Source organism: Phalacrocorax carbo, chromosome 16, assembly GCF_963921805.1.
Source record: "Phalacrocorax carbo chromosome 16, bPhaCar2.1, whole genome shotgun sequence".
Classification (NCBI taxonomy): Eukaryota; Metazoa; Chordata; class Aves; order Suliformes; family Phalacrocoracidae; genus Phalacrocorax; species Phalacrocorax carbo.
In genome coordinates this window covers 14,367,166-14,381,033 of record NC_087528.1, presented here as the reverse complement: position 1 = coordinate 14,381,033, position 13,868 = coordinate 14,367,166, and the positions used below count along the sequence as shown (strand labels likewise).

General features: G+C 45.9%; 1 protein-coding gene across 1 annotated transcript in view; it reads left to right on the top strand.

Annotated features, from left to right (window-relative positions):
• The window catches only part of GLP2R (glucagon like peptide 2 receptor), a 50,251-nt gene extending 44,905 nt beyond the window's left edge, over positions 1 to 5,346 (top strand). The window contains exon 13 of the mRNA XM_064467075.1: positions 1,427 to 5,346. Coding sequence (XP_064323145.1) covers positions 1,427 to 1,765 — 339 coding nt within the window. The 3' untranslated portion in view covers positions 1,766 to 5,346. The remainder of the gene's footprint in view (positions 1 to 1,426) is intronic.
• Positions 5,347 to 13,868: the final 8,522 nt, after the last annotated feature.

The following is a 13,868-nucleotide window of genomic DNA, read 5'->3' as shown; positions in this document are numbered from 1 at the left end:
ATCTTTTCCATATATTCTGTTAGAACTTCCCTTTTTATTTCAAATTGTGATCACTGTCTCTTTCGTCCCTACTAGACACCTCTGTAGAGTGCCTGGCTCGATCTCCTCCATGATCTCCTCATAGGCAGTATTTAGGCCTTCAGTGTGAATGAGCCCCAATCCACTCAGCCTCTCCTCAGAGGCAAGTGCTCCAGCCCTGATCTCTGCTGATCTGTTCAACACAGTTCTTGTACTGGGGGCCCAAAATTAGATGCAGTATTCAGAAGTCATCTAACAGTTACTGAGTAAAGGAGAACAGTAATTTCTCTTGATCTACTCACTCCACTCCTGCCCGTACAACCCAGGGCCTGCATCACGGCAACAGCTGCATGCTGCCTTTGCCTTGTCACACTGACTTGCTACAAGCTACATCAGAAAATTATGTTATGAAGGCTGTGGAATTAATATCACTTAATTTTACATATTTTCTAAGCTGAATCTCACTGTCTGGACTTCCCTTATATTTGGTCCAGCTGCAGACCTCCACTACTTGCAATAACCAGGCACGTTTCCAGCACCAGTAGCACTTAAGAGCCTGGCACAGCCAGCTGGCATGGTACACGCTGCACTGACACAGGTACATGAATTTGGACGCCTTCTTAAAGGCACCAGTGAAACAAATGAGATGGGCTTCATACAAAAGGTAATCCATGTGTTCCTAATATTTAACAAGAAAACCTGGAGCAGTTTTGAAACGACTTTAAAAAGAGAGCTGGCATTTCTCTGCAACACAGGAACACTTGTCAAACATTTGTGAAGGGCCCAGAACTGCTAGAAGCTCTCATCAGAATTTGCTCTTTTGGCCTCCTCCCTCCTGATCCAGCTGAGCTCTCAGGCCAAAGCACCTGCTGGTTGGAGCAAGGGCATGTCCCGCTCCTCTAGTGGGCCTGGAGCCTGCCCTCCGTCTGCTGCACTGCTTGGGTGGTGCAGGCAGCAGGACACTCATAGCTGAGGATTTAAGGCAGGCTGCCAGATAAAAAGCTTTAACAAAACAAACCAGATATCCAAGCACAACACTCCAGCAAAGCTGCATGGTGCTCATTTCCACATCCCTTGGGCTTTCCTCCTCCTCACTTCATCAGGCTGTAAACATGAGTCACTTGATCTCTCCCACATATGTGCATTAGGATCACAGTGTATCGGAAATTCAGGGGCTAGGAAAAACTTTCCTAAGCTAGAGTGAAGAGGGTGAAATCTTAAGACTAACTTAGCAAACAAGTCTGTTTCCACCCTACAAGGACCTCACCAGGTATGAGGTGCACCCCAAAGGCGCAGGAAGCTCAGCACTTCCACAGTCCCTCTCATTTTACAGCTAGCATTTGGGTTAGTGGACTTCAGGGTCATCACAAGTCATCATCTTGGGCTGACTGTTTTCTTCTCCCACCAGGTGAAAGCAGAGCTCCAGAAGCAGTGGACCCGCTTCCTGCTGGCAGATCCCTTTGGCTGTAAATTCTGCTTTCTTGGGGAAAACATAAAATACCTCAGGAAATGTTCGCAGAAACAAAGAAAAAGGCAGCTTGGCAGCAAACACTACTTGTGCCTGGAAGCAAGCAAACCCTGGGGCATGCAGCTCCAGCAGGTGCCGGTGAAGCAGAGGACAGATCTCAGCCCAGAGCCAGGCTGTTATCTCCCATCTCGTCCACAGGCAAGCATGTCAGACAGCAGTGAAGGAGAAGTCACCACTGGAGAGACAACCGAGGAAGTCTTTGAAGAAAGCGAGATTTAGAAAGCTGTCCACTAGGACAGCACCTTCCAACAGCCACAGTATTTTGAAAGATCTTCTCTCACCTCCAGACTGTACAGATCTCTGGGATGTGCAATGCAAGGAGGAAGCAGTTGATGTCCCAGTTGTCCCCGTTTTCTTAATCTGAGAAAAATGTTGATCTGGATGTTGCTAACCTGTGTGGCTGGGGTAGAAGAGGTTTGCTGGATCAAAAAATGCTTTGTGTTGACCTGTCTGAAAGATAACTGATGCTGAAAGAGATGTACACAGGGGAGCAGGATGTACTCTGTAAATGAGTAGGCTCTGGACACTCACATTGTGTCCCAGCAGCTTCATCCATGCTTGACTGCCATTGTACTCACGTAACAGAGAAGTTGTTTGCTTTCTCTTTCATAGGTGTGTTTCATAAATAGAGATATGTGTGTAGAAGACACTTCTCTCCACAGACTGAAACCATCCCCCATCTCAAAAAGAACAGTTTTAGACCAAACCAGGCACATTTTGTTTAAGCAAAATGAAAGGATTTATATATATTAACGAGAAAAAAAAAAAAAAGCTTGGGAAGAAGCAAAATTTTGCTTGCATTTTTGAGCATCATCTTCTTAAAGTTTAGTGCTGGAAAAGTCATTATGAAATGAAAGACCAAAATGTTTGCTTTAGAAAGTGACCAAATGAAATGCTTTTATACAATTTTTCTTTGCTCATTTTTTTTTCACTTTTTTTTTTTTGTTACATAAGCCACACACTTTGATTCATCTGCAGGTTTTCCCTACCTGTGGCCCAAATAAGTGGTAAAAGCTGCTTCCACCTTCCTCCCAGGGGACCTAAAATGGATAATGACATGGGATTGTGACAGCACCAAAAGAATATTATGAAATCCTTCTTCCAGCATTTAACAAGAACTGTGATGAAATTTTAATAGTCACATACAGCTCACCCGGAGACCTATGAAATTTAATTAAGTTTGTTGATATTCTGTGAGCCAGTTTCCAAACACGAGCCAATGGGTATGTTGAAAAGGAAAAAGAAAAAGGCAACAGAAAGGCTAGCGGGCAATATTTATCTACAACATAAATGTATACCGCAGGCACACACGTGTATAACTATCTGGCCTGCCGCTAGTTACATAGCATTTGTTATGAATTTTTCCTGTACTTTACTGGCAAGCACTCTATTTTAACCTAAATGCCTGCAAATATAGTAAAACATATCCTGGGCACCAGGGTCTAGGTGCCCTGCCTGAGCAGGGGGGTTGGGCCAGGTGACCTCCAGAGGTCCCTTCCAACCCCACCAGCCTGTGATTCCAGCAAAGGCTGTATGTCAAATAAGTAATTTTCAGGACTGCTCATGGGCTCTATTCACACATCTTCTCTCAGGTGCCAACACCGTGGCTGCCCTTCTGACTTTCCCTGCTTTTACCCCTCCCCATGGGGTTGTTTTGTCCCTAGACCCCTGCTGCCAGCTTTACAATTGCAAATGGCACTTTTTTGCACAGATAGCCTACATCTTCAACGTGTGGTTTGAGCAGACTAAGTTTATGCAGCTTATATAATTTAGCAGTGCTTTTAAAAATGTTTAGACATGTAAACTTTACCAGCTATGATATACTGTTTTCTTGCAAAGAACAGATAAATTCATTGACTTGCACTAGGTCAAGACCACATTTGAGCTATCGTATTTCTGGTACTTTAAAAAAAATATTCCTTTTACAGTTCTATGAGTATTAAGAATTTAAACTATTTAATCAATACAAGGTTGTATATTTTGATAAAATATTAATAAAATGTAAATATTTGATCCATTTTAAAATATATCTGCAGTTTTAAAAGGCTTTTTACCAGAATATGCACTCTGTTTATCTTTTTACATTTTACTGCGGTGGATTTCTCCACCACCCCCTACAAGCACCACATACTACATATCTATTGACCATGTTTTCTCCAATTTAAAAAAGAATTCTTTCTTATAGAGCTGTTGTTTAGGATAGTAAAAAGCCTGAAGTGGTTTAGAATGCATTTTACTTGGGTGTTAAAAATGTGAAAATTGTAAGATTTTACTGTGTCTCAGTAAATAGTTTCCTTGTTAATTGCTTTTAAAAGTATTTCAAATGGTCAAGAAACCAGTTTTCTGTGCTCTCAGCAGCAGTCCCCACTAGGTGCATTTTCCTCTCTCTGTGTATGGTCTTTTTGCTTCTTTCAGTTTACAAAAATCATTCTTATATAAGCAGACCCTGGAAGCCTGATAAAAACAATCATCATGTGGATTCCTTCAAAAAGCATGTTTGTATGTAGATAAATCAGTAAGTTGCATCAGAAAAATATAGCATTGTTTATTATATCACTAAAGTACAGAAGTTGTTAAATCTGGCTGGCCACACACATAATGTATCTTTCCTCAGTTCTAAATAAAATACTAAGCAGCCTAGAAGACAGCAGCAGACTCAACAATTCAAACATATTATAGAGTCAGTGAAAACAGCTGCAAAGACTCAGCAAAAATAGCTGACTCTCCTCCTAGGAAGGTGAAGGTCTGCAGCTAGGTATCCTCCCAGGATTTTCCTTCTGCCCTTTGTGGAGCCCATGGGTGGCAGGAGGGACACTGCGGCCGGAGGAGCTGATTAGAAAAGCTGCAGCAGGTCCTTGGGATGTGAGACAGAATGCCTTGCCAGGCTTCCTGCAAGTGCACAGACTGGAGAGACAGAAACAGCTGGGAGAAAGGACAAGAAATATGACCTTGCTCGGAGAAAAACAAGAGGTGGAGAAGGCAGATTGAGCCAAACTGGTGTTTGTTTGCAAGTGATTTTTTGTGTAAATTATTTATCCAATTTGCACACAGATTAATTACCAGACAACAAAAACTTTAACATCTGCCCAGAGTTTTATGCTTTTGTAGCCCCAGTAATGGGATTTTTCTCCTTGTCAATCAGTTGCTCAGCTTTACTCCCCAGATTTCCTCTGCCTTCGCCTTAGGAAAAAGACTGGTGTGAACTAAACGCTTCTTCCCTCTCAGTGAGAGAGCCCACCCTCCCACGGTCCTGTTGAGTTTGGTCTCTGCTGAGTCAGTCCATTAAGGAAGACAAGGTGGGCTATTCATGCTCAGGACATCAGAGACAACCTATGCTAAAACCTGACTCCCACAGCTTTGAAGTTGTCTTTGCCAGGGATTTTGCTTTCCATCAAAACTTATAAGACAAAAGTATTGAATTTCAAGCCCAAAATAGTTTGTGGGGTTCAACAGAGCTTTCCCATTAGATGTAGTGTAATAACGGATCCGATTTGTATGAATAAGGTTTATACAATCTTAATAATCTGCTGTGAGACATGCTATAAATTTTTGTGTTTTACTGCACATAAAGCACAACCTTCCAGACACAAAGATTCCTTCTATGGCCAGAAATGTCAACTATATGCTAATTGTAAATGTGTAGCCACATTCTTTGTTTAAATATATTGCTTCTGCATACCAGGGTCTACGCCTCAAAGGCTCAAATAGTAAAGCACAAACACTCCAGTCTGGAGAGTTGTCTGTCAGTTATGCCTTGGAATCAGTAATACTGGTTTGTCTTTTTTAAAACATGAAATAAATCTGGTAGATTAAGAGAGATGTGCCAGTTCTGTCATGTTTGACCTCTCACTTCCCAGGGCACCAAAGAGAAGTGAAGTAAGGCAAAGGTTCACACATGTGCCGCCTCACTGAATCCTATGAAAAGGTCAAGTTTGGGAAGGTTGGATGTCTGGGAGATACTCCAGAGCTAACAGTCTGTTTTGTTTCAGTGCAAACAGGAATTAATACATCACTTTTTTCTTAAGAGAGAAAAGACAACTTTAATAAAATAGGTAAACAAAGTGTCCTATGACAACTTGTTCTTAAACCAGTCGTCTTCCCTCTAGGACGTTGAGGTTGGCATGGGAGGTGGTCTGGCTTAGATACCAACAAAACTATGGCATATTACTGTTATCCCTACACCTCCAGCCTCAAGTACAGGAGGTGAAAAAGCTGGTGCTGCACCTCTGAGTCTATTTGGACATCCCATAACCTGTGCCTGATATGAGAACTGGAGGAAGGGAAGTTGCACCAGCAGGCATGTACCTTCTTCAGCAGTCTTGATCTTTGTGAGTGTTCGGTCTTCAGTGGAAACTGAAAACAACCTTGAGTGTATGAGACAGCAGTAGGATGAGAAATGCCAAACGATGACATACCTCCTCAGGAGGCTGTAGGCCACAACGCCCTGGACATAATCCCCTCACCCCAGGCTGATGTCAGCTTCTTTACCTTCACAGGAGAGCAAACCACTTCCACTTGACTATGTGTGTGTTTTGCAACCTGTTGTCTCTTGGTCCACTCCTCTGACATCCTTCTAGCAAGCATTTGATGTTGCTGGCAGTCCCCATTGCAACTGTCAAAGCTCCTCTAGTGGTACTTCCACAACAGCCTGATGGCAGAAGCTGCATTTAGGGATGTACAGTGTCCTCAGTTTGCCAGCTGACATCATCTTTGGGTCTCCCATAGCACTTCTCACTTTCCTACCTACTCTAGCATTCCCATTTGACATTGCTATATTGGCTTATTATTTGGCCAGGGAACCAGGTTGTTAGGCAGGCTGCATACCTGCCTCAACTTTGTAGGAACTGTCTTTCTTTTCAGGATGCAGCTTCTTCCTTTCATTTCCTTCAGTAATTTTCATACTTTTAGAATCATAGAATCATTAGGGTTGTAAAAGACCTCTAAGGTCATCAAGTCAACCCAACACACGCGTGCCTCATGAACTCTCTCAAAGTGCCATGTCTACGTGTTTTTTGAACACCTCCAGGGATGGTGACTCCCCCACCTCTCTGGGCAGCCTGTTCCAATGCTTGACAACTCTTTCAGTGAAGAAATTTTTCCTAATATCCAATCTAAACCTCCCCTGATGCAGCTTGTGGCTGTTTCCTCTTGTTTTATCACAAGTTACTTGGGAGAAGAGACCAACACCCACCTCACCAAAGCCTACTTTCCAGTAGTTGTAGACCGCGATAAGGTATCCCCTCATCCTCCTCTTCTCCAGGCTAAACCCCCCCAGCCCCCCCAGCCGCCCCCCAGCACACTTGTGCTCCAGACCCTGCCCCAGCCCCGCTGCCCTTCTCTGGACACGCTCCAGCCCCTCAAGGGCCTTCTTGTCCCGAGGGGCCCAAACCTGAGCCCAGCATTCGAGGTGGGGCCTCCCCAGGGCCGAGCACAGGGGCCCCATCCCTGCCCGGCCCCTGCTGGCCACACCAGTGCTGACACAAGCCGGGGGCTGGTGGCCTCCTTGGCCACCCGGGCACTGCTGGCTCATGCCCAGCCGGCTGTCAGCCAGCACCCCCAGGGCCTTCTCCGCCGGGCACTTCCCAGCCCCTCTGCCCCAGGCCTGGGGCGCTGCCTGGGGTTGGTGTGACCCAAGGGCAGGACCCGGCCCTGGGCCTTGTTAAACCTCACACAACTGGCCTCGGCCCATCGATCCAGCCTCTCCAGGTCCCTCTGCAGAGCCTTCCTGCCCTCGAGCAGATCGACACTCGCGCCCAACTTGGTGTCATCTGCAAACTTACTGAGACTACACTCGATCCCCTCATCCAGAGCATTAATAAAGATATTGAACAAGACTGGCCCCAACACTGAGCCCCAGAGAACCCTGCTTGTGACCAGCCGCCAACTGGATTTAGCTGCGATCACCACAACTCTCTGGGCTCTCTGGGCTCGGTCATCCAGCCAGTCTCTTTACCCAGCAGAGACTACACGCATCCAAGCTGTGAGCCGCCATCAGTGTCTGCTGCCAGTAAGAGGAACTCTGTGATCTTTAAAATGCTTCCTGACATTAGTACTTTTTTTATTTAATCAAGTATATTTTACTGACATCATCTTTTCAGCTTTCATAGAAACCACAATTCTGGTATTTTTTATTATTTCTTTTCAATCTGATGTTACAAATCTCAGAAAGCATCTGTTGTGCTAAATGTCATGATGTATTTAGATACCTTTGCAGTCATCCCTGGATCCACACAGAACTAAAGTGAGAAGCAGCTGCTTCTAAACTGTGGCATTAGCTCCAGGAAATGAAATTGGAGCTGTCACATAACCAGGCCTCAAAGGCTTGAAGTCTATGCTTCCTTGTGTATCATGGTCATCACATTGTAATGATTACTTTCCCCCATCACAGCCAAATTCTTACTGGTCTCCCTGTTTGTTGTTCAGCTTGTTTCTTTGCCTTCTCTGGAGTCAGCTCTGATTTTAAGCCCAGTAACACCTCTCCAGATACAGCTGAGCAGCCATCTTGGGCTGTTCACACTCTCCCAGAGGCTGCCTTCTTCCACCCGTGTGTCCAAGTCCCTCTGGGACTGAGAGTCCTGTCTACCCAGCATGCCAAAATCCTGTTTGATTTTACCATGTTCCACATAGGTCGTTTCCTGACCCAGTTTCCCTGCCTGGAGAACCATACGATTGCCAGAAAATGGCATGATTTGCAGGGAGTTTGGACCTGCCTGAATGTGGAGAGCCGACTCCACATGATGTGTACCCCTAACCACAGACACCACATGGGTCACATCAACAGAGATGACAAGGCCGACCAGGTGCTCCTGGCTTCATCTCCTCCTTTTAGTGTAAGGGCTTGTGATTAGATCTGGCTCTGTGTAATGCTTTGGGATTGCAGACTGCCCTACTGCAGAGTCCTCTCTTCAGGCGGACAGTGAGGTTTAGCAAAGAGGGTGCTAGACACAACCTAGAAGAACTGAAGAAAGCAACAACAACAAATTGCACTAGGGCCAATTCCTCAGCTATTTCCGGCCTCCTTACTCTCACCACACCATCTGCAGCAGGCAGCCAGAGTTTAGGGTGAGAGGAGGCAAATGGTATTTTCCACCTAAAGCTGCCACACTCACACTTGAATCTCATGGACACAATGAACAGAGGACTGGGACTCAGGACAGTTAAGTTTTACACAGGATTACTCCTACCTTGCCAGGTGGCTTTGGAAAAGTCATGTCAGCTCCGTGCACTTCAGTTTCCCCTTTTTAAAACCAAGGTATCAATAACAACTGCTTGTTGAAAGCAAGGGAGTAATGAGGTCATCGTTATTATTTATTACTTAAATCCAAACATGTCAAAAGTTCAGACAAGAAGTCCAGACACAGGCTAAAATATAATACTTTGATTTAAAAAATTTTTTTTTTTGCTTTAAATCTTGTTATTTCCAAAACAATCCCCTGCTTTAGGTAGGTTGATGCATTTGTATAAGAATTCTTTCAGTAGCATCCTTAAAGGCAGTAAAGGGGAGGTGGGTTGGTAACGGCTCAGGGTTACAGCTATGGGGAGCGGTAAAGGCAGCAGGAAAGGCATAGCACAAGTCTTTTTATTTGTACTTTATAAGGAATAAATAATGCACATAAAGCCTTAAGAGCTGAGGATTTGGGGGGATGACAGACAAAATCCAAGAGGTGTCTCTGCAGATCTGTTGGCAGCTGCATGCTCTGAGCACTGCAAAGCAGGGCCCTTAGCTCTGATCCCTAGAATAGATCTATAGGATGGGAAGGAGCACTGAGGAGTTGTGCAGCATAAATAATTCCCTTCCCTTTTTCAGATATTTGTGTATCATTGAACTCAAAATTCCAGAACAGAAAAATAATCACAAAGACTAACTGCCTTAATTCTCTCCTTAGTCAACACATTAAGTTGCATTGTAGTTGCTTTGAAACTGGCAATCAGAGATGTTGCTTCCCACCTCCCCCTCTCTACAGCCTGAGGGCAAGCTGTGCTTTGAAGCCCAGTCAGGTGAAGGCACCTCCTATGCCATGCTGTGAGTTGAGAACTGCTCAGGCATATGCCTGTCCCTAGTGCCAGAATTCTGTTGGCTGGCTCCAGGACACCTAGGTCAATGCCTGGAAGCAGTGCATGAACCTGTGTGTGGACTCCTGGTGAGTCTGGAGAGCAGCTTATCAAGGATGGGATCCACCTGAGGGTACTAAGGGAGCTGGCAGAAATGCTCACCAAGCCACTCTAGTCCTGCCTAACCAGGGAGGTCCCAACTGACTGGAAGTTCGCAAAAGTGACACTCATCTACAAGAAGGGCCAGAAGAAGGATCCAGGGAACTACAGGCCTGTCAGCCTGACCTCGAGGCCAGGGAAGGTTATGGAGCAGATCATCTTGAGTGCCGTCATACAGCACATACAGGACAGGCAGGTGATCAGGCCCAGTCAGCATGGGTCTATGAAAGGCAGAGCCTGCTTGACCAACCTGATCTCCTTCAATGACGAGGTGACCCGCCTAGTGGGTGAGGGAAAAGCTGTGTTTGTTGTTTACCTGGACTTTAGCAAAGCCTTTGACACTGTTTCTTACAACATTCTCCTGGAGAAGCTGGCGGCTCATGGCTTGGATGGGTATAGTCTCTGCTGGGTAAAAAAACTGGCTGGATGGCCGAGCCCAGAGAGCCCAGAGAGTTGTGGTGATCGCAGCTAAATCCAGTTGGCGGCCGGTCACAAGCAGGGTTCTCCGAGGCTCAGTGTTGGGGCCAGTCTTGTTCAATATCTTTATCAGTGATCTGAAGAAAGGGATGACACCAAGTTGGGGGGGAGTGTCAACCTGTTCAAGGGCAGGAAGGCTCTGCAGAGGGACCTGGACAGGCTGGATTGATGAGCTGAGGCCCGTTGTGTGAGGTTTAACAAGGCCAAGTGCTGGGTCCTGCCCTTGGGTACAACAACCCCATGCAATGCTCCAGGCTTGGGGACGAGCAGGTAAAAAGCTGCCTGGCAGAGAAGCACGTGGGGGTGCTGGTTGACAGCTGGCTGAATATGAGCCAGCAGTGTGCCCAGGTAGCCGGAAGGCCAACAGCATCCTGGCCTGTGTGGCCAGCAGGACTAGGGAAGTGATTGTACTGCTGTACTGTACCCCTTACTGGTGAGGCTGTACCTCAAATACTGTACTCAGTTTTGGGGCCCTCAGGACAAGAAGGACATTGAGGTGCTGAGGCGTGTCCAGAGAAGAGCAATGAAGCTGTGGAAGGGGCTGCAGAACGTGTCTGATGCGGATCGGCCGAGGGAGCTGAATAGGAGGCTGAAGGGAGACCTCATTATGGTCTAAAACCACCTGAAACTAGGTGGGCGTTGGTATCTTTTCCCAAGTAGCAAGTGATAGAATGAGAGGAAACAGCCTTAAATTGTGTCAGGGGAGTTTAGATTGTATATTAGGAAAAATTTCTTCACCAAAAGGGTTATCCAGCACTGGAACAGGCTGCCTAGGGAAGTGGTTGAGTCACCATCTCTGGAGGTGTGCAAAAGATGGGTAGACATGGAGCTTAGGGACATTCTTTAGTGGTGGACTTGGTAGTGTTGGGTTTACGATTGGACTTGATGATCTTAGATATCTTTTCCAACCTAAATGATTCTATGATTCTATGGTGACACCTGGTCATACATCAGTCATCTCAACTCACCATGCACTTTTTAAGCACAAAGAAGCGCTGGTGTCTGAGTTGGATGGGAATCCTGGTGTCCTCCAGCCAAGACCATGATCTTGGGTTTGAAAAGACCCAGAGACCCCAGTCTGGAGAGACCTGAACGCCAAGGGCCTTAGGATGTGCTACAGCAGATTGACTACTTAGTATTGAGGCAGGTTTTGTAACCTGTGGGAGGCCCCTTCTTGTCACCCTTTGCAGAACAGGGACCCTTCCAACCTGAAACAGCATCTCTTGATTATCACAGAATCACACAGAATCACAGGATGACAGGTTGGAAGGGACCTCAGGGATCATCTAGTCCAACCTTTCTGGGAAGAGCACAATCTAGACAAGATGGCCCAGCGCCCTGTCCAGACGACTCTTGAAGGTGTCCAACATGGCCGAGCCAACCCCTTCCCTGGGGAGATTATTCTAATGGTTGACTGTCCTCAGTGTGAAAAATTTCTCACTGGTGTCCAATCAGAATCTCCCCAAGAGCAACCTGTATCAGTTCCCCCTTGTCCTGTCCATGGGGCTCCATGTGAAAACGGAGTCTCCATCTTCTTTGTAGCTACCCCTTAAGTACTGGTACATGGGGATGAGATCCCCCCTGAGCCTCCTTTTCTCAAGGCTGAACAAACCCAGCTCTCCCAGCCTATCCTCGTATGGCAGCTTCCCAGTCCTGTGATCATCCTGGTGGCCCCTCTCTGGACCCCTTCCAGCCTGTCCACATCCTTTTTGTACAGAGGGGACCAGAACTGCACACAGGACTCCAGGTGTGGCCTGACCAGCGCTGAGCAGAGCGGGATAATGACTTCTTTCTCTCTGCTGGCGATGCCCTTTTTGATGCAACCCAGCATCCTGTTGGCCTTCTTGGCCGCAGCAGACACTGTTTGCTCATGTTGAGCTTCCCCCCACCAGGACCCCCAGGTCCCTTTCCACAGAGCTGCTCTCCAGCCAGGTGGATCCCAATCTGTACTGCACTCCTGGGTTATGTTTTCCCAGGTGCGTGACCTTACAATTCTCCTTGCTGAACTTCGTAAGGTTCTTGATGAGCCCTCTTCCAGCCTATCCAGATCTTCCTACAGAGCAGCTCTCCCTTCTGGAGTGTCTACTTCCCCACTCAACTTGGTGTCATCAGCAAACTCCACCAGGCTATACTTGATGCCGTTATCCAGATCACTTATAAAGATATTGAATAACACTGGGCCCAATATCGATCCCTGGGGAACTCCACCAGTGACAGGTTGTCACTTGGAAAAGGAGCTATTTACCACCCCCCTTTGGGTGCGGCCTGTCAGACAGTTCCCCACCCACTGCAACAGACCACTTGTCTAGGCCATATCTAGGTCATATCCTTCTGGGACAATCAGCTGCGTATGGTAAGCAGTGTCCTCTGCCCCTGCAAACCACAAAGCCACCTGTTGAGCTGTACAAATACAGGATGATGAAGGTCTTGAGTGAATGGGATGAGGAATGAGAGGTGTTCAAGGACAATGCTGGAGTAGGAACATGGGGCTAGAAGGGGCAGCTACGTTTTCAACACTTCTTGGTATTAATATGATGGTGAATTATGCAAGAGGTTGCCTAATGACAGACCAACAGTGGAAAGAGGCAGGGAATGAGCAACCAGTAAAATGCAGAATTGAAACAGTCTGAGCAGGAGAAATATTAGAAAGAGGGATTTAAGGGGGAAGAGGAACCTGTGAAACCTGACAGATTAAAATAGAAATACAATATATGAGCAAGACTAAATGTAAGGGAGTAAGCAAAGAGAGCAAAGAGCTGCAAGAGACCAGGACCAGTTGTAATTAAGAAATAGGCAGTCAGGAGCTTCTAGACAGAAGGGAAAACCAGCACAGAGCAAAAATGAGGCCCAGGTAAAATCCAGACGTCTGAGGGTGAGCAGGAGATGAGGTTCTGGTATTGGTTACCATCATAATGTTTTAAAGTAAAAGAAAGAGGCTGGAGCTCCATGTGATGAAGAATGTACTTTCTTGTGGAAGGGCAGTGAGAAGAGCTCCTAAAGGCCGGACCTGTGAGCAGAGAGCCACGACTGTCACCATGTCGAGGTCAGACATTTAAGCAGCTGATACAAAAAGAGAGTCCTAGTCTTTTTGAGCAAACAAGCAGAGGCAAATGATACTCTTAAAGCATTTGCTAGGTCTACAAAAATAATCACAGTTCTGTAAATAAAAAGACTATAACTTACTCTGTAGCTCCAGGGGACTGAGTATTTGGTTTTCTACTTTATAAAACAGGAAGTCAAAATAAAATCAGAGCTAGATGTTCTCATCTTCTACTTTCAGGGACTTTTGAAAAAAAAACCAGTGCAAACAGAGCACACAGCATGAACCAGTGAGGCTGGACTGTTTGTCCCTACAATAAATACTTCACTAGTGCATGTTTGCAATTTTTTTTTTCATTTGTATAAGGACTGAGACAGTAATTTATACAAGCAAGATTCTTTGAGTAAGAAATATGACATTAGTATTTCTGTGGTTTGAGTGAAAACAGAAGATCCTGACTGCCAAAACTCCACTTGTGCGTAAGGTTAGTTCAGTGTAAGGTGTGCAAACAGCATTCCTTGGGCCATTTTGTCTTGGTCATCAGTTCAGAAATTGCCATTGTATCTAATGAAACCACATGAGAGAAATGGTACG